General features: G+C 40.7%; 1 protein-coding gene across 1 annotated transcript in view; it reads left to right on the top strand.

Annotated features, from left to right (window-relative positions):
* tmeff2a (transmembrane protein with EGF-like and two follistatin-like domains 2a) overlaps nt 1–23,464 on the top strand; it is a 130,276-nt gene that overhangs the window by 93,819 nt on the left and 12,993 nt on the right. Inside the window, exons 5-8 of the mRNA XM_040027643.1 lie at nt 7,964–8,060; nt 19,258–19,406; nt 22,891–22,947; nt 23,124–23,250. Of these exons, the coding sequence (XP_039883577.1) occupies nt 7,964–8,060; nt 19,258–19,406; nt 22,891–22,947; nt 23,124–23,250 (430 nt within the window). The remainder of the gene's footprint in view (nt 1–7,963; nt 8,061–19,257; nt 19,407–22,890; nt 22,948–23,123; nt 23,251–23,464) is intronic.

The raw sequence follows: 23,464 nt of genomic DNA, 5'->3' as shown, positions 1-23,464 counted from the left end.
TATGTCGCTGTAGTTCACATGATGTGTTTCTGTGCCAATGTCCACCAAACACTTTGATGGTTTCATTATTTATATCACTGTCATTATTGTCCCATGCCTGATTCATTTTGTCATTTGCGTCAGTGGAACAACCGCCCTTGGCTCACATGTTGGAGAAGCTTGGCTTCTCCTCACTGGCCTTATGGCTGACAAATGACTTTGTGAAACGCGATATGGTCTCCCACAGCAAAAAAAAGAATAGAAATTGAATCCTGGCCTCTGTCGGCAGTCTCATCTGTCATCTTTTCAATATTGATGTCCATTATGTTTATGGATTATTTGGCTGTCTTCTGTACTCTGGCCCAGCTCGCCCTGTCAGATCAGCCACTTGGGGCAGTGTCCCCGTAGATAATGTCATTTTGATTGATGGCTTTCATAGTTTAATTGTCAGCACGGTCTAATTTTAATGGAGCTCTCCACACAACAGAGAGATTACATCTTAAATGAGGCAGGGTTCAAACTGTGTGTAAGGTTGCACTGCGATGTTGATACAGTGATACTGTACAATAGATTCTGTATCATCATCCCAGGCCATTATCAGCTACTTAGCTCATGTTCATTGCTTCCTGGATCACTTTTCATGGATCGCATGTCGTTTTACGGGAAGAAAACAGCCCTTGGTTAGATTTATCACACCTGCCAGTAGGCATAATTTTGTTTTGCTGGCATGGTACACATATTTAGTAGCCTGTACACAGGACATTTGGCGCACGCAGTCCAACTAAGCATTTGGATAAGGTGTAATTCATTAGGTACTCATAACTAAAAACATTAATGCATAGCTCTTGATTAAGTTTATGATGTTTACTTTGAAAAATCCTACTTGACAGACTAATGTCTCAGCTGAAGCCTAGACCTGTCCAGTCTGACAGGTCCGGTCTTGGTACCACAGGACTCACACTTACACCTACAATCAATTTATAATCACCAATTAACCTAACCTTAACCGCATTCGTTTCAACATCTAAATATAATTAGTAATCAGTCAGCTGTGTCATTTGTCATATGCTTAAAAGTCCAAATGTCAAAACATGGACACTTTAAATAATCAAATGAAACAAGCCCATGTTATTTACAGAGTACAACAACATGTTGATGGCTGAACATAAATAACTTTAACTGACTGTAACTAACAGTTGACATATTACCATTAGTTTGAACCACTAATCAAAGGTTTCCCAACATTCAAACCTTTTATATATTTCATTGTAAGCCAACTTCCCTTAGGCATCGTCACATTTTCCACAATCATTTTTACTTTTGCAATTTTTCTGCTCTCAATCCTGATTAATTATGTAATATTATATTTTGTTATTACAATATATGGCCAAAACATCCTTCCATCTTAGCCAAATAAACAGGGGGTTTAAATAAATTGCTGTAAACATGTTAGATCTAAATTCTAGACGCAATTCAATTCAGCTTTATTTCCATAGTGCCAAATTACAACAGCAGTCACCTCTAGGTGCTTTATATTGTAAGGTAGAGACCCCACTATAATATAGATCAAACCCGACAATCAAACAACCCCCTTTGAGCAATTACTTGTCAAAAGTGGGAAGGGAAAAAAACCCATTTAACAGGAAGAAACCTCCAGCAGAACCAGGCTCAGGGAGAGGCAGCCATGTGCTGTGACTGGTTGGGGGGTGATCGGAGGTAGAAAGGACAAAAAGACATGCTGTGGAAGAGAGCCAGAGATTAATAATGACTAATGATGTATAAAGATGGGAGTGAAGAAGAAACACCAGCAGCACAGACCTATTGCAGTCTAACTAAGGGAGGATTTAGTGTCACTTGATCCAACACTAACTATCAAAAAGAAAAGTTTTAAGCCTCATTTTGTAAACAGAACCTTTTGAAGAGGCGTTCTGCAGTAACAGCAAAATGTGGGGTCGTCACAGTATGTTTCAGCAGCCACACACAGCCACATGTAGGATATATCAGCCTCCATCTCTCTCTCATCCCTCTCCACCACACTCCATCTCTCCCCAGTGTGTTTGCAACCAAGGTCGTAGTGGTCCTGCTCTGTTTTCCAGGGCTGTGTGGGCTTCATTCATCATCCCAATGATGGGCGCGTTGGGTGTGTGTCTTTGCGCGTGCGTGCTTGCGTGTTTGTCTTATTGTTTGTGCAAGCCTGTGCCTGTCTCTTGTTCCCTCTGTACGCTCGCTCAAATCAACGACCCCCACTTCTGTTCTCTCTTAATCTCCTTCTTATTTCACTAATGCATCGACATGAAGAAAGATGCAACTGCACCACACTGTCGCACATGTGGTGGAGAATATGCTTGTTCAGGAATAATGGCCTGTATTTGTATAGCGCTTTTCTAGTCCCTAAGGACCCCAAAGCGCTTTACACAACCTGTCATCCACCCATTCACACACACATTCACACACTGGTGATGGCAAGCTACATTGTAGTAACCACAGCCATCCTGGGGCGCACTGACAGAGGCGAGGCTGCCGGACACTGGCGGCACCGGGCCCTCTGACCAATGCATGGTTATAAGCTGATATTCAACCAAGGGGGAGAGGAAGAGCATGAGAGGGAGGAAGAAAGAAAATAAGAGCAACAAAGAATACAAAAGTAACACTCACACCACTCAAGTCAATAGTTAGTAGAGGCGCTTTTGGCAGCCGTTACAGCCCTGGGCCAATATCAATAGGTTTCTATCTGCTTGGCACATCTGGACGATGCAATTTGTCCTCTATTTTCGCTTGCCAAAGGACTTGAGCTCTATCAGGGGAGCGTGAAATCTGGATCGGTCTGAGACAGAGATGGTTGTTTTTAAGTCATCACACTTAGATCCAGCGTTACCGCCATAATCTGGGCTGCTGAGTTTTTTTTAAAACCATATAACCCTCTTTCACCAAGTCTCTGCTAAGTCTTCTGGCAAATACTAGCCTCGTTTTTGATAGGCATAAAGCAATGGCAGGCAAAATCACTCCAGCATTAGCAGGTCTTATCTCAGCTATGAAAGCCTGTAGCTCATTCAGAGCCGATCATTCGTGGACATTTTTGGAGGACGGGCTACTTATCCTCTACTTATATTTTTGCTTTACTATTCAGTGCCTTTGTGTGTTGTTCGGTAGCTCCACATCAGCCTTTCCTTTGAATGTGTTTAAATTTAGTTCACATGCTAGTTCTCTGATAGGTACTTTAAACACGATTGTGTCACAAGGTGTGTTTAGACTGAATGCAAAGTGAATTTTAGATGTGTCGTCATTGCAAATGAAGCCAACAGAAAGACACACAGCACAAATAGACACATGCAAATTTTCAGCGGAGGATGTGAATTGAAAATGTTTTAACTGAAATGCGTAAAGAACATGTTGTCCTGATCTTTATGACTCCAGTTCATGAACATTTGTAGGTAATAAAAAAGAAAACGAAATGAGCGCGTACTGGTGGGAAATTATTATTATAGATTCGAAAGCGTGTGTGCAGTCGCAGAAACGCACAGTTGCTACATATGTTGGTAGTTAACAGCTACATCTGTGCAGCTGATCTATTTGCTGTTGGCGGTGAATAAACTGTGTTCACATTTCCACAAAAATGTCACCACTAGATTGGACCGCAATGTTCCTTTTGTCATAATATGCTCGTAAAGTCACAATCTGCGTGAGAAATGATTGTGGTTAACTGCTAGACCTCAGTTGCAATTCACCCAGAATCACAAATATGCTTCAGGGACTGCACACTGGATGTCCCTGCTTTTATTTCACAAGTTACAGGAGCCGAACAAATCGACCAGCGCCTGCTTTCAGCACACTGACTCGGGCGGCTGCTGCAGTTAAATGAGCTCCAGGCTTGTCGCTGGTGTCCTCCCTTGCAGCAAACCGTTTTTTCTACGGCAGCCTGGAGAATGCATAGCTAGCGCCACCAGTGGAGTGATGAATTCTGCTGTTTTTTTTTTTTTTATGTGAATTTCCGTGGATGCATGCATGGCTAATCTCCATACACAGTACTAAGGGGATTAAGAATGCTCTCTAACCCCCGGATGAAGGTCCACAGCACCTTTGACTGATCCACCATTTTTTACTCCTCTGTCATTTTATCTCTTATCCTGCTTATCTCCCCTTTAACGCACATTTTTCACTCTGATCTCTTTTTCTCTGCCTAGTAACTTAATCCTAAACGTCCCTTCTCTCTTCTTTCTGTGCCTTCTTCTCTCCTTTTGCTGTAGTCTTGCACAAAATCTGCATTTCATGTGTTTATTTAGCCTGAAAGCATTAAAACAAAGGGAACAAAGGGAAGGCAGGTTTTGTTAGAGATGAAGGTGAGGCTATAGGATCTTACTCATAGAGGAGGCCGGTCGACCGCTCTGGTCCAGGCATGGATCGATATTAGGTGATGTAGGAGCCGGTGGGGGGTGATTGTGGGGGCAGCAGAGGGGCTAATCATTTCAGTCATTACGCAGCCGTGTCTCCTGATTCCTGGGATTAGCAGGCACAGAAACACGGGAGATGTTGTGTTAGTGCTACATGAGACTCTATCGGGGATTTGGAATGTGGAAAATACTGCCTGTCCCAAGTTGCTTTTGGTAATTGTGTCTGCAATACTGAGAATGGGGATCTGGGGAAAAGTGCGTGAAGTGTTGGCTGCAGTTCTATGGAGAAAAGGACAGAAAGAAGCAGGCATAGAGATAATCCTGGCATTTGTGCCATGTATGCGCGAATACACATGTAAGAAATACAAGCGGGCGATACAGATACATGCATGGGCTCGCTCTCTCTGTCTCCCTCTCCTTCTCCCGTGTGCAATTGTGGGAGAGTAGAGTCGTGGGAGAGCTTACATGCTCGCCTGCCCACAAGCCTTTATTTGAAGCTGATCATTTGACAGAGTACAGAGAGGCTGGAGAGGCTGGCTAGTTCTGGTGCCTCCAAGAACTGAAAATTGCTGCAACCTGTGTGTGTGTGTGTGTGTGTGTGTGTGTGTGTGTGTGTGTGTGTGTGTGTGTGTGTGTGTGTGTGTGTGTGTGTGTGTGTGTGTGTGTGTGTGTGTGTGTAACAGAGAGGGAGAGAGAATTTCACACAACAAAACATACATGACAGGTGGAAATAAGGGAAATTACATTCACATCAGTGGTCAAAGAGTCACAACTGGCTAATTCAATCAGCTGGAGTCTCTGCGCTGACAATACGCTAAACTCTGATGTGAGACAAAACCCGAGTCCATATAATTGAACTGCTATGCGCTGTTGAACACTTGAGAACAACACTGACAGAAGTCCTTGGAAGTATATGAATTCACAGACATGGATTTCTTTTTCCTGTTAATGGGCTTTAAAGGGCACGTTAGCAGATATTTTTTTAGTTTTTTGTTTACTTGCGATAAAAGCAAGTATTCGGCCTCTGATTGATGTCGTGCATTGCATACATCTCATCTATTCTTTACCTAGATTTATAAGAACACCTCTGACTTGCAAACTGAAGAATTTGAACAAGATGGCAATTACCAGAGCATTGAGGTTATAAAGAAAATATACTAATGAGTTACATTGTGCAAAGTGAAACTCCTGGAGTTTTGGAGCTTGACTTACCAGAGGGAAGAAGAAATGTGTTAGAAGATAAAAACTTTAATCAATATATTATTTAGCAGCTAAAAACAAGATAAATGTTTACCTTTGAGGGTGTAAATTGAAAGTCGTGCATTGACTGGAATTTATATGACACATTTTACTCTTACAGGGCTCTCAACACACTTTTAATTGAATGCAATTTGTAGGCAGGCATCATGTTTTGTCCATTCTGGTTACACTGTATATCTAAGAACAAGATAAATACACCGGAATAAATCAGTATAACAGCTAAACATTATCACTTTAAGGAGGCAATTTATTTATAGTTCCATATTTTTATTCATGGTTTCTACTAGAGTGCCTTTGGTACATGCATTTATAGTTCAAATAATCCTTATTTATCCTGTGTTGAGCCTTGGTGTAGCCCTTAGTTTGCTCAGCCTGAAACAAGCTGTTGTAGCACTCTTTGAGACAACTTCTGTGCTCACCACCAGAGCTGTGTGTCTGATATTGTGACTGTACTAAGGATATCCACTCTCACATACATCAAGCTATCATACAGATGCAAGAATACTTTATAAAACATTTCTAAAACTGTGCTTTTAAAGGAGGTTCAGCCACCTTCTGTTCAAATGTTCTGTTTGCAGTGCAGAGCCAATCAGAAGACAAGCCAGAGAGGCTAGGAAGCTAAAACATCTTGTTTCAGACTGAAGACAACCTGTGAGTGTTACACAAAGACCCAGAATACGATAAAGGATGAATATTTTCAAATATGAGCAGATATAGATGAAAAAAAAGTGCTTGAGTAAATGAGAAATGCTATATAAAGAACTTTTGAGTTCTCAAGTAAAGTAGAAAAGCACTATAAAAGAGCCAGTCCATTTAACCGTACTAAGGTTTATTTATTAGTTCAAAGTCATCTACTGATTTTTTTTTTACTGCAGAATTAGGTGAACAAAACTTTTACAAAGAAAATTTCTATGTTTAAAGCATTTATAAAGTAAGCGTGCTATTTGTTGATTAGGCATTTCAAAGTTAACCTAAAGTGGAACTTGAAAGAGGTTTAAAAAGACAAACTAAGCAAAAGATTTCTCTCTGCATTCACGTTAAACTCGATGGCTAAACATCAACACCGTTTCACATTTTGTATTCTTGCCAGCCCTGTGACCTGAAGGTAAAGCAGTGAATTCAAAATGTACATCTTTTCACATGACTGCAGATGTTCAGCATTCAGAGGACATGCTGCCTCATTGCCATGGCTGCCGTCTAACACCTGCAGCAGCATCAGACGCAGCTTCAAAAGAAAAGGGGAGAAAAAACACCGAAAGCAAAGGCAGAGCGTTTGAAAGGAGCTTAACATCCTCAGCAAAAGAAGTTTTCACTCTTGTAGGCTGCATTGTGGGATTGGACACAAGCAAAAGGCACGGACAAAGCTGTTGGGATAATCTGACCAATAGCAACAAAATTCAAGCTGAGAGTTATGGATAAGGAACTTCACATGTTAACAGTCAAACAAAGCAGACCTAACTGACTTTGACCTTAAAAGAAGAGTCAAACTCAACTTAAGCCTGAGAGTGGAAAATCAGGTTAAAACCTTTCTACCGGAGTTCTTTCCAATTCAATCCAGCGTGTCGCGAGGGATCACAAGAAATAACAAAAGTTTCTGAAGGGAAAATGAAAGACGTGACACAAGGGAGCAATGCGTGGTGGCAGCAGCGTGGGTGTCTGTGCAAGCGTGTGTGTGTGTTGGGGAGATTAAAGATGTGACATGGGGAAATGATGCCAAGTTCCACCTCTTCGTCTTCTTTTCCAAAGTTGTCCCTACGGGCCCTGGTAAGTTTAAAAATAGAGCTTGTCTAATGGAGAAGAGGGCCGAAGGGAAAGGAGAAAAAGCACGAAAGAGCGTGCAGAGTCCTCTGTGGTAGGAGAATGCAATTTGAGATTGGCCAGATTACTTTTCTCCCCCCCCCCCCTTTCTTCTCCCCTTCGGCCACTCATGAGGCGTGATATGCACCGGTGGGGTCCCTAAGCCACCATAAGCCTGACGCCAGTACCTACACCGCCGCCAAAGAGTCGTCGCACTCTCAGAGCGAGAAAATCAGCGAGATGAAATAAAAGAGGGACTCCGAAGAGATCAGCGGGGATTTGAGAGAGATAGATGAGAGTCAGGCGAGGGACTCGAAAGGGGTGGAGGAAGGGGGTAAGAGTGAATGGATGAAGGAGATAGCTTCGCTGGGATTATGACGGGATATGGCAGAATGTAAATGCACTTGTCTGCTTTCTCATGGTCACATTGTGAGAGGTTGGAAAGAGCCTGCTGGCTTTTAGACAACAAGTAAGAGAAGAAATGGCAGCAACGAATCAGTCATCGCATGTTTTCCTCTGTTTCTCTCTGTTTCTTGCAGGAGGAGAGGGCTCAGCGGAGACTGGGCTGAAGGAGACGTCCACCTGTGACATTTGCCAGTTTGGGGCAGAGTGCGATGTGGACGCAGAAGATGTATGGTTAGTGTTCCCAACCGAAACGCTTGCATCTACCGTTTTTAAAGCCAGTGAGCTCATGTCGGTCCACAGTCCACAAGAATCAGTACTCCTTCTAGAGAAGTGGTCAAACTTGCACTCAGTGATCACCTAATGGCTCTTCACCTAAGCTGCAGTCATGGTCAAGGTCACAGTTTGTGCAGTACAGCCAACCACAAGAAAACCTCACTCATTACAGGTTCATTGCTAAAGGATAGTGAGTCAGATGAGGTACATCACTGATGTTGTCAAAGCCTTGTCACACAAATCATGTTATTTTCATCATAAATATACCCCTTATGTTTGTTATTTGAGACATTTTGGCAAGTCTGAACACAAAGAACTCAAATAAGAGCCCTCCTTTATCCTGCAGACGCTCAGTTCTGAACACCCACTGAGGTTTAGTGCATGGCTGACCATTTCATTTAACCTCAATTACTAGAGCAGGGCAGGGAGAGAAAGGAGATTTTCGCTTATTCTGGAAATCCAATTACTATCCTTACAGGACTTGGCAATGTCAGGCCAAAAATGACTTTGACTTACACAAGAAAAACTAGTTCAGTGATGAAATAACGTTTGTCATAGATTTAACCATTTACTGCAGATGAGATGGATGCAGGTAATGTGTTTTTTGGCTCGCCCACATGCATTAGCAAGTAGGCAGCACTAAAAACATCCTCAGGGGTACATAAAAACACGCGTGTTCAGAAGCCAATTAGAAGAAGGCTCAACTGTTCCAGCGAAAGCATCAGTGCTTTGTGCAGCATGAATGAGGCTTAAATGAACCGACGGTACAGATTTGGTGTGGAACACCGTCAGCTGGTATCAGCAAAAAGGAAGGTAGCGCTTCTAAGAAATCCCAGATGTACCGCTAGAAATTAGAAGTGCCCTGAGAGTATGACTCTATCAAACTGCTTGATGTAATGGAAAGATAATGTACCCGGGTGTGCAATAACCGTAATGCCAAGGAACGGCTTCATGATGCATTCTGAGCCCTGTTGCAAATACTGAACAGCTGGAGTCCACTCCTCCTGATGCCTCCCACTTCCACAAATGCACCTTAATATTCTGCTAAAGCACATAAATTGATTTATTGGCAATTTCTTAATATCCAAAGGGAGAATCCATAAGGTCACAACAGCAAAGTGCTGTCAATGGTTTTGTGCACAGAAAACCAAAAACATTAAAGCAAGAGGAGCCTTGAGCATATTTAGCACAAGCTGAAATAAAGACAATTATACTCTACATAATGCAGGGAGGGAGGAGACAACGGGCGAGAGAGGCAGCGAAAGTCAATAATGCATCTCGTTAAAAAAGCAGTTGACATAAACAGACGTATGAATATTTCAGTGTCCTTTCTTGTAAAAACAGGAACAGCAAGTACCCTTTAATCTTTCAAAAGCCCCAAAGGTGTTTTGATAAGAATGTTTCTGGCGAATAATCAGAAAGGTAATTGCAAACCAACAGCAGGTAATTTTCATCAAACAGCACCCAACAACTGGCGTAATATAAGATCATTTTGATTAAAATGACAGGTTATTCCAATCAGGAGGCAGCTGAGTTTAATCAAACAAACCGTCAGCTGATGAAACAATGAGTGGAGAGAGAAGAAAGTAATCAAATACCAGGTGAGGATAAAGTGATGTGACGTGAAACATTTTTCCTATTTTCGCACAAGAAATGCAGATATGAATAATTAAGGAATAATGTTCCTCTGCAAATTGTTTGCTGCCATGTAAAGCACTGCAACGCTCAGATATATGGGACCTGACGTGGGCTGATAATCAGAATGAAGTGGCGTCTCGTTGTCACTTAATTATTCAGTTTCGTGTTTATTTCTTGTTAATTAGCGTTAATTAGCTAATTAGCGAGGTTAAGTGGTGTTGGTTGGTAAGAAGATTTTGCCATATTTGGACAGGCCTATGTTAACTGTTTCCTCCTGGCCTAAAAAACAAAGCCCAGGAGAAGTTTCTAAAACTGCACCTCCTTTGATATCCACCTGAAGCTGGCTTCAGAAGCTCAACAATCCACACACACTCCCATGTTAAAAGAATTTATGGAAGAGATGAACACATTTATGAACTGTGGTGCATCACACTCACTGTGTGAAGGCTTAGAGTTATGTATTATTGACGTTGATTGATTGATGTTTGAACGCCTCTAACTGTCTACTACATTTAACCATCGCTAAGGCATTTGCTGATGTTTTTCAGTGCAGTTATCTCACAAGTCATTCGGCCCTCTATGAGAGAGAGACCAGCCAATAAATACTCCACTGTGCTGGGATTCGTTTCAGTTAGTAAAATTCTAATATTACTTTATTTATGCATTAGCACTAGTTTGTGGCTCCACAGTGTAGTGGTTAACACATTTTGCCTTAAATGTGAGTGATCCTCAGTTCAAGACCAGGATGTGACACAAACCCTGTCCCAGTCCTGGAAAACTGTTCAAATCCATCCATTGTAGCAACCCTTTGGGAAAAGAGAACAGTTGAAAGTACCTTTATACATCAGCACTGATCATTCACTACTTGTTTTGTAGAAAAATTAAGCTCATTGGCAAAATGAAAAAAAGACTTTCAGCCACTTTCTCTGCTTTTTTTTTTTCATTTCTTTCATGCAAGTTGAACATAACAAAGACATTTTTGTGTTATATGCATATTCCATATCGTTATAGCATATCGGCATATTTTCCCAAACTGATGAAAACAAATGCCTAGTGCCGCTTCATATTGAGATGTTTCTCTCCTTTTCCTCGATGCATTACAGTCTATGCTTGAACATCAGTACTTTTCGGAAAGCACTGAGGAAGTGCACTACACGAGTACAATCTCATAGCGCACTAACAAATGGTGATTGCAGTTACAACCATTTTCTATGCAATATAACAGTGTTTTCTGTTACAAATGATCACTAGTCCACAAACAAAGAATATTATGGTGGCTATGTCCATTTTATGTATTCTTAGGTCTGAAGTTTTCTTACATATTTAAGCTAACTAGCTGCTGTTATTGCTTCATGATTATCAGCCAGAAGAGCAGTATCAATATTGTCACCTTACTGTAATTTGAATTTTAATCAGTGGATATTACTGTATTGCATTTTTATATATTATTATATTGCTCCTTTAGCTGTCCTGTGGTCAGATAAAGTAATTACAAAGTTGCATTTTTGCTATAAGTTAGCTCGCCAACATCGCTGCAAGACTTCCAGTCAATCACATCCCAACATTGGTGATTAGTTTGGTGCCAGAAACCAAATTTGTCATTTGTTGTTATGCAACGAAGCACTCTGTGTACCGTCATTGGTTTACACAATGGTAAACCTGATGAGAAAGTGAAAAATTATTTCATTGTGTTATTGTGAATATTGGTCCTGCTACACTATAACACGCTGCAGTTGTTAGAACAAGCAATTGTCCCAATCAACCCGGATGCACAAGGTCTCAACTTGGCAGTATTCCAAACAGCCCATCAGTGCTTGTTTTGTACCAATTTTCCTGTCACAGATTTTTTTGGCTTCGGTACAGGTACACAACTTCCACATTTGTAATTTCTCGTAAAAAGCTGTGATTGGCTCAGTTGCTTTTCTAACTGCGGTTGCAGCCATTACTGAGTCACAAAACTAAATTTATGTGAAACCCTGATGGAAAAGGGTCTGAAATGTGTGCAGCAATTTAGAGGTCCGGATAAAGGCTATGGTTAAAACTATTCTAGAAGCTGTTTTGAAATAAATTGCTGATGGTGATGACGTGATTTTGTACTTTTTATTTTTTGCTTTGTTTAAAATGAATTTATCAGTTTTCTATTTGCATCTTTAATTTTTGTTGTTTTAAAACCTGATTATTATTTTTATACATCCTGACAGTATAATAGAATGCATGCCAGCATGTTATAAGCTGTTCAGCTTTTGCTTGGTCAGGATAACATAAAAACTATTTCAGCATTTTTTTTTCCCTCTTCAACAAAGTTCAGATAATTCCAGTTGTCATCATTTATGATTCATCATCAAATACTCGGTTAAAAATACCCTTGACCAAGGCATTTGCTTGCAACTCTCTATTGTTGCCGCATAGGAGCTGCCCACTGGTCTTAGTTTTTGCGATGGGTTAAAGAGAGAGAACATTTTTTTCCTGCAGGAATCAATAAAGTCTACCTCAACTCACCATAAATCAGTCTTCATAAATCAATCTTCTTCTCTTTATTGATTCAGATAGGAAAAGGAGAAATGTGCTTAGTCTTTCTGTGTAGTTTGCAAGAACCTATTTTGGGTAAACTTTACTGCACTTGTTCCTGCTGTATCAAAGAGCCTTAGTAGCCTTACTCCACCTCTCTATATTCTGGAGGCAGACAGCAAGCAAAAAAAGACAAATTTGCCCCTGAGGGATCAATACAGTGTCACAAAAAATCCATTTAGATCCATTTGTGGTGTGAAACTGTAATTACCCAGAAAAATCCATGCTTTCAAACCCATCAGTAGCACCCATCGGTGTTGATAGAATTAAGGAAGAGGAGGAGCAGAGAGTGAACCGGTCATGGCAAGGGACACTTGCTGCACGAACACTGGGGTTAGACCTCCTGAGAGGGTTTTTTAAAAGCCAGCACTCATCTCCTCACTGAAACCATTCTGTGGAGAGCAAACTACCCCTCCTGCATGGAAAACAGAGCTTTGCTTTTTTTTTTATCATTCATTTGCTATTTCTATATGTTCATTTCTCTTTGTTTTAGTCGTACTTATCACTCTAGTTGTTTTACATTTCCTTTTAGTACTTTTTAGACCTCTGTAGTGTTTTGTCATGTGACATTCTTATAGTTGTAATAGTGTGTTTCTGGATATTTTGAGGCCTTTTGTAGATATTTTGCATCTCTTTGTAGAAATTTTGAGTGTTTTGTTATTTTATATAAAGTTATTCTAATTTAGTAGCTTCACAATAGACTCTTTGGTCTCTGCTTTGCATCCCTTTGTTTAGTTTTTAGACTATTTTTGATAACATATGTAATGCATAATGTACATTTTTGAACTTTTCATAGGCTTTGTCACTTCTCATCTCTTCGTTCAGTTTCTAAATCCATTTGTTGTGGTTTCACTTGCAACAATGGTGACCTTGAAAGTTGCTGTAGTATGTCTTTGATGCTGGTTGGCACCTCTTTATAGAAGTTTTGAGTCCTTTTCTGGTTTTTCATTTGTTTTACACCCAGTTATTGTAATATAGTAACTTTTAATAGACTCTGTTCATTCGTTTGTCATTTTATTCTGTTTCCAATTTGTAAAATCACGTGCCAGCAATTAATTTTCCCAAAGGCTCACATGGGAAACTGCTGCTTGTAAGAGTAGCTGTTACAATCAGGCAGTGAAAATGTGAAATAGGCACAGTTAAAATGCCAATATGTTATTGCAGCTTAATCAACATTGACAAAAACTGCTGTGAAAAAAATGTGCATGGTTTTGCAAAAAAAGGACTTTTAACTTTATACAAAGTGCTATTGCTATTTTACTTGTAGTTGAATTATATAATCTGCAGTTTTTCAGTCTGTTTTTTTTTTTTTTTTCTTCAGTGAGCGAAATCAATGTCCGAGGTGAAAACATGAAGGACGGTCACATCAACAGCAAATGTAGCATCTGCCTTCTATTCTGCATCTGAGAGCTCTGGAATGTCCTTGCCCTTCTTCTCACAAAACTCGTATTTCAGCTCTCAGGTCCCACACTCTGTTAGCACTTTGGCCAGGCTGAGCCACCTGACAGCTTCCTCGTGCATCTACTTTAAAAATGCAACAGTTTTTCACAGCCCCAGCTTATCGAAGCATTCATTTTCCCCCATGAACGAATCACTCCTGACGCGGTCCCTTTCACTGAGTGCATTGTTGCCATCCCCTTTGTAATCTCAAACTCTTTAACTGGACTGTGTTGCAAACATTGCAGCTGTCATCGAGGACCAAGAAGAACATTTTAAATTGTCCGCTGTATGTCAACTGAAGTTCCAGATTTCCCGCAATGTCTTGTTGCGGCATAAGAGAGTCCACCAAACAATCGGCTATCAAGGAGTTTATCAGTACAATGCCTAGATGTGGTTTATAGGGGTTTTTATAACTTTTCATAGACTTTATTTGTCCCTTTGTCATTGTTCTGCATCTTTTTGTGGAGGTGTGAAGTTTTACCTCCACCTGTAGTCATATTTTAACTTTCTGTGTTTTGATGTAGATTTTTTACATCTCTTTGGAGACCTTTTTGAGGTTATTTGACATCCCTTTGTGAGCACTGGATAACTACTTTACTTTTAGTTAGTTTGTAACTCTTTGTGGTCTCTTTGCGTGTACAAATAGACTTTAGATTTTATTTCTTATATTAAATGTTAACGTTGACTTTTGGCCCAGAGATGACTGTACAGACCGAGCAGTGTTATTATTTATCAGTCTGTAGTTTTGCTTTGTTTTTCCCATTCCACCATGTTCTCCTTCTCATGGGAATATCAGCTGTGTTATCCAGCTCTGCTCTGTCAGGTGACGTCTGCGAGTACATCTCATGAAGATAACACATCACATCGACCTAGATGATGAATGTGTTTATGTCTGTAAATAGCTTTTTCTGCTTTGTGATGATCTTCTGTCTTCAATTTGTTTTTTGATCTAGCACCTGTACAAGTTGTTTGTCTGCGCCCAGTATACCTGTTCAGCAATCCATCAATGATTACTGGACTCATAACATTTTGTGTCACAGAGCATTGCAATTTATTTTTGCTGTTTGTGCCTTATTGTATATTTTCTCTTCTTTACTTTGCATTGTACCGTTACTGTTTTGCTCTCCCTGTCTCCACATCTCTCTCTCTGGCTCTGTTTGTCTATTTGCTTCTCTCGCACAGTTTTTCAAAGGATTACAGTGAAATTTGAGGCTGAGGATTATGAAAATCAATGCTGTGTTCAGTTGCAGTGAGGTTAGCTGCTAAGGATTTGTACACAACATGAGGCAGTCAGTGGATATGTTGTCCTCAGCTGCTGTAAGTGTTGAAATGTGTGTAAAGTGGCCTTTTCAGTTGGGAGCCCGCAGACAGTCTGGAGGTGGGGAGGCTTTGATGGGAGGGAAATCGCCAGAAACTAATCAATACTACACATCCTGCTAGGAAAGTACTCTCTCACACACGTTGTGCACACACTTGGATATAGTTCGCACATTTGCAATCACACTGCTACCTTTCATTTAACACTTCTTTACCCCTCTGTACCTCTCAGCAGCATGTGTGAAGGAATGGCTTGGTGTGTGTGAAAAGGAGAATGGGGAAAACAAAGACTACGGCAAAACGATAGCTGTCTTCTTTATGCATATGAGTTTTTGTGCATGGCTGTCTGCGGGTAGCACTAGGATGTGTTGACGCACTGCAGTCTGGTGGTATAGTGCCTATTGTGGAGAAAGTGAGAGGCCTCATTAAAAATGTATGGAGCACAGATATCAGCCACCGACCAACTGCGGCCTCTCGGGATGGACAACAGTCTGAAAGTGTTCTACGATGGGAGATGAGTGGTGTGCATGTGCACATGTATACGACCGTGTTGTTAAGCCTATATTATGTTTTTTGGTGATGGATGTCTGGACACTTGCTCTCAGTTCAGAAGCTGGGAAGACTGTGCTTTGATTCTTTGAGTCTTGCTGCTTCCTTTCATGCTGAAACTGTTCCCATTTAGATACTTTTTATGATAACGCGGGCACTATAATTGTAAGCCTAATCTTGTCTTCAGGGCAGCTTTTGCAAAAATTAAAGCCTGTGCTGTATAATCTTTAAAGGTTAACACAAATGACAAAAAAAAAAAAAAATCACTTGCCTCCAGTGGTATCTAGCTATGCAGATAATTTGAGCTTGATTGCTGAGAGTCCTATTTGTAAAATCTGCATCCACCTTAATGCAATGGGATGTGTAATAATCATTGTCTTGATTAGATTGTATATAGAAGACGAACACAACCACTGTGACTACACCCATATGGCTTGGAAAATCAGCACCTTATTTTGTATTGCATTACAAATGTTCCAAAAGGAATCAAACACCAGAAACATGATTAACATGTCCAATCTAATTCAATTCATTTTTATTTATGTAATGCCATACTGCAAATTTTGCAAGTAAATGCACAGCTAGTATTTTCACATATTCGGTATAGGCTTTAAATAAAGGTATGTTTTTTTGGGGGGGGTTTTCTAAACAAAAACAAAAAAAATTAACTTATAGGAAAGAAACAAAGTTTCAATCCTATCACAGTTGGTATCAATACAATCAATAAAGTAGAGGTCTCAAAAACTTGGCATTGACATGAGGGTCTAAGGCAGGGGTGTCCAACTCCAGGCTCAAGGGCCAGTGTCCTGCAGGTTTTAGATGTGTCCTTGATCCAACACAGTTGATTTAAATGGCTAAATTACCTCCTCAACATGTCTTGAGGTTCTCCAGAGGCCTGGTGATGAACTAATCATTTGATTCAGGATGATATCTAAAACCTGCAGGACACTGGCCCTTGAGCCTGGAATTGGACACTCCTGGTCTAAGGGAATTTACTATAACTTTATATATTGCCTCTGGGCCTGAAAAGTGAAACCTATATGGAAGCACCTTAAACCTGCATTCTTTCTTATGTTTTCTTTATCACATGGCAACTGTTTGCAAAAAGAAGTGCAGTTGTGTAGAACTCTATAGAAAAAACAGGCCCTCAGTTACACTGATTCATTCCCTCAGTAAGCACGTTTCCGAGGAGTCTGTGCTTGTACTAAATACAGCATAACGCTCATTTCGTAAATCATGGTCTCCATTAGTGTAGAATATGATTTAGGGCAGGCCAGCTAAGTTTGAATGTGCAGTGTCTCTCTCATTATTAAGATCCAGCACAAACTCGTGACACCTGCTTTAAAAATCTAAGATCACAATGGCCAGAATGTTAAGTTGCCAATCGAGGAAATGCAGTTTTTGCTGTTTCTGTCTGCTTTATTTTTCACTCCCAGGGGTTGCTTCTTGATCTTGTCCAGATCCATAGTCCATTATGTGAAAAGTGAAAACTAAACTAAAACTAGGTCAGTATTTCATCAGTTATTAATCAAACACATATGCTGCTAACGGCATCCTAGCTTGTTTAGCTTGCCATACGATGTAGTTCTTTCGTATTTGACGTCAGTCAGGAAGAGTTTTAAAATAGCATTAGCTGCATTCGGTTCACACACATTTCTTAAATGACATGTAGAGTTCTGCTGGTACATTTTTAAAGCTACTCTTCATGTTGCAGGAGGAGAAGTCAGTGTCAGGATTTCAGGCAGTTTAGTATATGGTACAATGTGACATTTCTTTGTAGTTTTTCTATCTGAAAATGGAGCTAACTAGCAAGAGAAGGTTGTTTGGTGCACACACGCCAACAGCAAAAACAGAGTGAACAGAGAGGGCTTTTTTCATTTTGTTTTTTTACAGCTATATCAAATTGTGTGTCATGTCTGTGGTTGTGCATAGATTCAGACTGTTATTTTTGTACCCCTAATTGGAGACGAAAACTGGCCTTTTTTCTTGTCATTGGTGAGAAATGGTATTTGGAATCACAGCGTTACAGTTTCATTGAGCAGCCCTCAGGAGTGGTGGGTCATTCATAGTTGTGGCAGCTCACCTTCAGTGTCATGTGGGATTTTGGATGTCGGCAGCCTCAACACAAGCGTGTCCTCTCTGATGCATAACGAAGCCTTTCTTCACATCATTCTTACTTTGCTGATCCATCATTACAACAGTAGCTGAGCGCTGCCACACTCTGCTGCACGGCGTTTCAATCAACATCAATGTCAGCAGTACGAATCATCACGGCTGATTGTCAAGGTGTGTGTGTGAGTGCATGTGTGCGCGCGTGTGTGGGCATCTGTTTATGTGTTGGCGGGCGCCCATGTGGGCGTGTATGTAAATGCTGCTGTAAGACAGCTGAATGCCTGTGCTTTACTGAGAGCTTGGCACCAGGGGAAAATGAAAAGGCCGGGAGAATAATGACAGATTTATAATTACAGAATCTTGCGTTCAGCGCTACTCAGCAACTGTCTGGGGAAGGCAATCTGGCTGTAATTTTTGCTGATCAGGCCTGTCACAGACTTAAGGGTCACACTACACTAATGCCGAAATACACACACACAAACACACAAATATGCACATGCACGCAGGTGTGCGCGGCGCTTCGCTCTCGCTGTCATTTATGCAGATGTCAGGCCGGGAGAAGAACGCAAACAGACACACAAACACAGAACGTCTCGCACTGAAATTTAATCGAAAATTGTGGCACGCCAGCAAATTGCCTGGTTAATTTGCAAGAGCTAAAAGCATCAAGTAAGCTCCAGATTCCCGGAGAAATTGATGTTTTTTCAGTCTGCCACGAAAACACAGCAGAAACGCCAGCTCGGTGGAAGAAAGCAACAAATTCATTTTGTAGAGAAAACAAACTCGGCTAATTTTAAAGGTGAAAGATCAGGCATTTAAACTACTTTGCTTCGTTTAAAAAAAAATGTAGGTCACACATGGTCTCAAGCCCATCATTATGATTTTGTGAATTTCTAAGTGGGTTTAAGTTTAGTTGAAGGACGTTATATTAGCTTGTTATAAAGCCAGATACAAGAAACAAGCTTTTCTGCATAGTACAATGGATTTTCAACAATGGCATTGGCATATTAACATATAAGTTATTATTTTACATTTAAGCTATTCTATCTTATCTCCAATAAATTCCACACCCGACAGCTTGAATTGTGTGTGAGTGTGTGCTGTTTTCTCCACAACATTAAAATGCACTGCTTTGTTATCTACAGTTCTTTCATTATTAATTGCTTCCTGCCTTTGTAAGAGAACATCATTTGTCAGTCAAGCCCTCGGTGCAGCCTCTCTCTTTTTTTTTCTTTTGCAGAAGTTAAATACATTTGCTATTGTGTCAAATTGAATGAGCCGAAACCCCAGTTTGAACAGGATTACTATGCATGGTCCAGCATTCTGTCTGAGTGCAAATGTAGGGGTTTTTTTTCCTGTCTTACCTTTAATCCCTGAATGAATTTGTCTCCAGCAGCCAAACACACAAAGGAGTGTTTCCAGAATAAGGATTCTCTCGTTTTTATTAATATTTCTGTTTTCATTATTTTAGATTTTTGACTTTGATAATCAGAAGGTTTGCTGTAACATGGATATTTGTTTTGTTCGTTAGGTGTGTCTGCAACATCGACTGTTCCCACATCAGCTTCAACCCAGTGTGCGCCTCAGATGGTCGTTCCTATGACAACCCCTGCCAGGTGAAGGAGGCATCCTGTCAGAAGCAGGAGCGCATCGAGGTCAAGTACCTGGGCCACTGCCACGGTCAGACTCTCAAATGCACACTAGCACACTGACTCTGAAAGGCACAACAACACTTTCACAAACGCAGCGGAAGCCGTCAGTCTACCTCCATGAACAGGTGTTTGCGTCACGTTGGAGTGAAAACACGGAGGCAAATGAGGCATCGTGCAGAGCTAAATGCAGGCGGCGTGATTTTGCATCTCCCTCCAGCTGCAGTTCCAGCCACATTTTATAATTACAGAAAGTTTCACTCAATCAAATTTTGGAATGGTGTGGAAAGATAATCCTCAGAGCCGCTGCTGCTACATATACAGATAATTTTACACAATGTTAATCCCTCCTTTTTTTAATGTAGTATCTTTGATTTTGGTGCACTATTTCCGGGGATAAAGTTGTTTTTTTTATTAATCTCAGTGCTTTAATCCTTAAACTGAGTTATAGTTCGAATACATGTAGAAGACAGAGACACACAAATGTGTTTTTATTTCATTTAATGTCATTTAAGGTTTGTGTGGTTTAAAACCTAAAATCAGTATTATACTACTGAGTATTCTTGACTATAATGGAACTAAATGGTATTCATGTGGAGCTCCAACTAGCAATATATAGCTTTAGTTATAGATATGAAAGATTTGAAGCACCAGATTTCCATGGACCTTTTTTGTCCAAGCTGAATCTGCTCAGCAAGTCATGCCCTTAAAAACACAGTTCCTTTCAGTTTAAAGTTTGTTAGAAAAATCTTTTCAGACTATCACAAAGGTTTGAATTCATCCAGATTTTAACAATTAGCAATTTTGTTGCTATTCTGCTAATTCTGTTGAATAGTTGAAGGTTAAATTTTGTTCAAAATATCAGGTTTAGTAGACTTTAGACAACTGTTGTGATTTGAGGCTATATAAATAAAATTGAATAGAATTTAACTTTTAAATCACACCTGAGTTGTTTCAAAATTGCAAATGCACATCTTAATACAAAATTTGATTTAACTTTTATTTGGTTGCTTCAAGCAACCCCAGTTACTCAAACCAGTCATTACAACCAATACAGAAGATCTCACCATATTGGACAACAGAAGATAAGGAAAACGTTACCTGGTCCGTTGAGTCTCGACTTCTGCTGTGACTTTTGGATGGCAGGATCAGAACTTGGTGTAAACAACATGAAACGATGGATCCATCCAGCCTTGTATCAGTGATTCAGATTGGTGTTGGTGGTGTAATGGTGTGGGGGATATTTTCTTAGCACTTTATGTCCCTTAGCACCAAGTGACCATCGTTTAAATGTCCATCCATTTATGAGCACAGTGTTTCATCTATTGCTTCCAGCAGGGTAACACACCATATCCCAAAGCTTCTTCAGTCTGTGAAGTGAAGAATTAGGGCAAATGTGGGTTCTACCCAGTACTAGCAAGGTGTACCTAATAATGTGTCCAGTGAGTGTATATCCATGGCCTGTAGACAGTCAAAGCTTAGTGTCCTCAGAGGCGGAGGCAGCACAGTGGTGCAGTGCTTAGCACTAACCTCTTAGCCAGAAAGTCTTGTTTTCTGGTCTGCTGGTCATCTGAACACTTTGCAGAGGTGTTGAGGAGAATCAGTGTCAACCTCACTTTCCAGTTTACTGCGGCTCTCTTCTCATTATGTAACAGACTTTACTGCATCCTGAGCTTGTCTGCACACTTTGTGGCTGGTCACCACCACCAACATTCACTTTACCGTAGTCGCAGCTAATTCCCTCGCACTCTGTGAGAGACTCACTTCCCACAGCGAACCCACTAAGTCAGACTGAGTCACTCACCAGATGCAGTTAGGCTCTGTTAAGATGTTGAGTGAAGCACTAGAGATGGACAGCGCGCTGACGACCTTATTCTTACTTTAATTATGGATTTGTTGTCTGTTGTTTTTATTGCTGCCTTCTGTGGGCTGTATGTACACGTAAGACTGCTTTGCACTGAGAGCATTATGTTTTCCAAAAGCCCATGGAAATGTAAGAACTTTCATTTTGGAATTATTTTAGGCATTATTTCCAGTCTATACAAGAATGCAACTAGGTAACCTTGTAGCTCAGCTCAGCGCAGAAACATCAGTGTTTATTGTCACAAAAGCTTCCTTTTGCAGATTGATACACCTGACACATGTCGTTTGGTAGCGGAAAAAAGTTCATACATAAAGTAAATCCTGTTGTGAGTGCTTTTTTTTTTTTTTAACCAGGTGATGATTTCTAGAAATAGTTGCTGAGTTTTTAAATAAAGCTTTTTCAGAGAGTCATTTAGTTCCATTATGTGAAAGAAGAGACAGAAATCTCCCAAACTAGGTGATTTACACCTAAACATTCTAAAAGAAACACTACAGGCTTTGATTCTGGAGTCAAATGCACCTTTTAAGATCTGTAGTTATTTTTTTAGTGTAAGAGACCATTTGAGAGGTTCTAAGTACACACAGGACAAATAGGTCTTTTGAGAAGTAATGAGAAGTAAAGCAATCAGGGCTAACGAGCCCTGGAACACAAACAGAAATCTGTATTCCCTCATGTTATGTCCTGTGGGTCAGACCACCCCGTTTGATTCTGTTTCAATCAAGGAAAAAGACAAATAGCATGAAATGGAGGCACTGAGACGACCTCATGTTAGCAAGGACTCACAGTGACACCCCGGCACTTAGATGGCTGATTATGCTCCACTTTCATGCTATTAGGAAACGGCTTCTGCTACAGTAGCTCAACAAAAAGCGCAGATAACCTTGTGAAGATATTGTTGAACCTCAGCTCCACAGACAAATTTAACCGGATACTCGTTGAATCCACTGGAGCTGCAGTCTGTTGAGCTTGTAGCGTCTCGCCGCTGGCTACGTTTTAAAATTCATTTGTTTTCTTCATTTGATTTTTCTTAAGTGGATGTCACGCATACGGGACTTGAGCTTCTGAACTCGCTGAAATCTTTCTGAGTCTCTTTTCTTTTACTGTGCCTCGGGTGTTCTTGTGAATAAAGAAATAAATAAAAGAGGAAAAATAAGAAGTAAATTCTAAGTCACAGATCCAGCCACAAGTCTTGCGTCATGAATCTGAAGAATGCTTTCACAGCTTCTGTTTGAGGGAACGATCATACTGACCTCTGGAAAAAAAAAGAAAAAATCAATCGCAATAAAATGATAATGATTTGAAGGTGATTTTGTCTAGCCATTGTGAAAAGTAGAACTCGATGCAGCGTCAATGGGGTGAGCAAAAATGCATTATTCCGTCTGATCTTTTCCACCCGACTCTGCTCCATTCTGGCCTTTGTTCGGTGTAATACATTAGGGGTGGCGGTTTCTGACTTGAAGAGAATGGCTCCCATTTATACGCATTAAGCACACAGGCGCACACGGCACATGAACCTTTTGTTGAGATGATAATTCACATTCAGTCCTCTTTACCTGCAGTAGCATCACTGTGCATGAGTAACCTGCGATGGAGCTGTAGGAGAGGTTGCGGTGACCTGAGCTCAGCTTTAATGTGTCTTTGGCCTTTCCAGATGACATAATTGGGAACAAAGGCGGAGATGGACACTTCGCACGGACCGACCCCACGGGTGAGTGCTTCCGTGATGGTGGCAGATAAGCACATAACATGTGCTGTCATTCAAAGATGAATTAGAATTGCTCCCAGACTTTCCTCTGTTCGTCATCCTTTCATGTTTCCCACTTGTTATAATTCATCTCTTCCTGAGGGGCAGTGGCAGATTTTAAGGGTCTCGTGTGTTTGTAGGGGAGAAAGAGGAGACCAGGAACGGACTGGCCCACGGTTTGTCCATCCCCTGTCCAGATCGCTATAAAAACTACTGCGTCCATGGAGAGTGTCAGTTCCCCAGCGTCCTGGCTCAGCCTTCCTGCAGGTACACATGTACACATGCACACACAGACACACACAGTTGTAGAGAGGTTCATAGGAAGAGGGGAAACAGAAAAATGACAATGATATTGCAAAGTGATAATACATGTTTTCGCACATGAACAGCGGATAACGTCAGGAGAATTAAATCAGGAGCTTTTTCGTGCGCCTCCTTTCTCACATGCAACACACTGCAGGAGATAGTCTGTTTCACAGAT

The sequence above is a fragment of the Simochromis diagramma genome, unplaced genomic scaffold (genome assembly GCF_900408965.1).
Source record: "Simochromis diagramma unplaced genomic scaffold, fSimDia1.1 OVJJ01000343.1, whole genome shotgun sequence".
Lineage (NCBI taxonomy): Eukaryota > Metazoa > Chordata > Actinopteri > Cichliformes > Cichlidae > Simochromis > Simochromis diagramma.
This window is presented reverse-complemented; position numbering and strand designations above follow the sequence as displayed.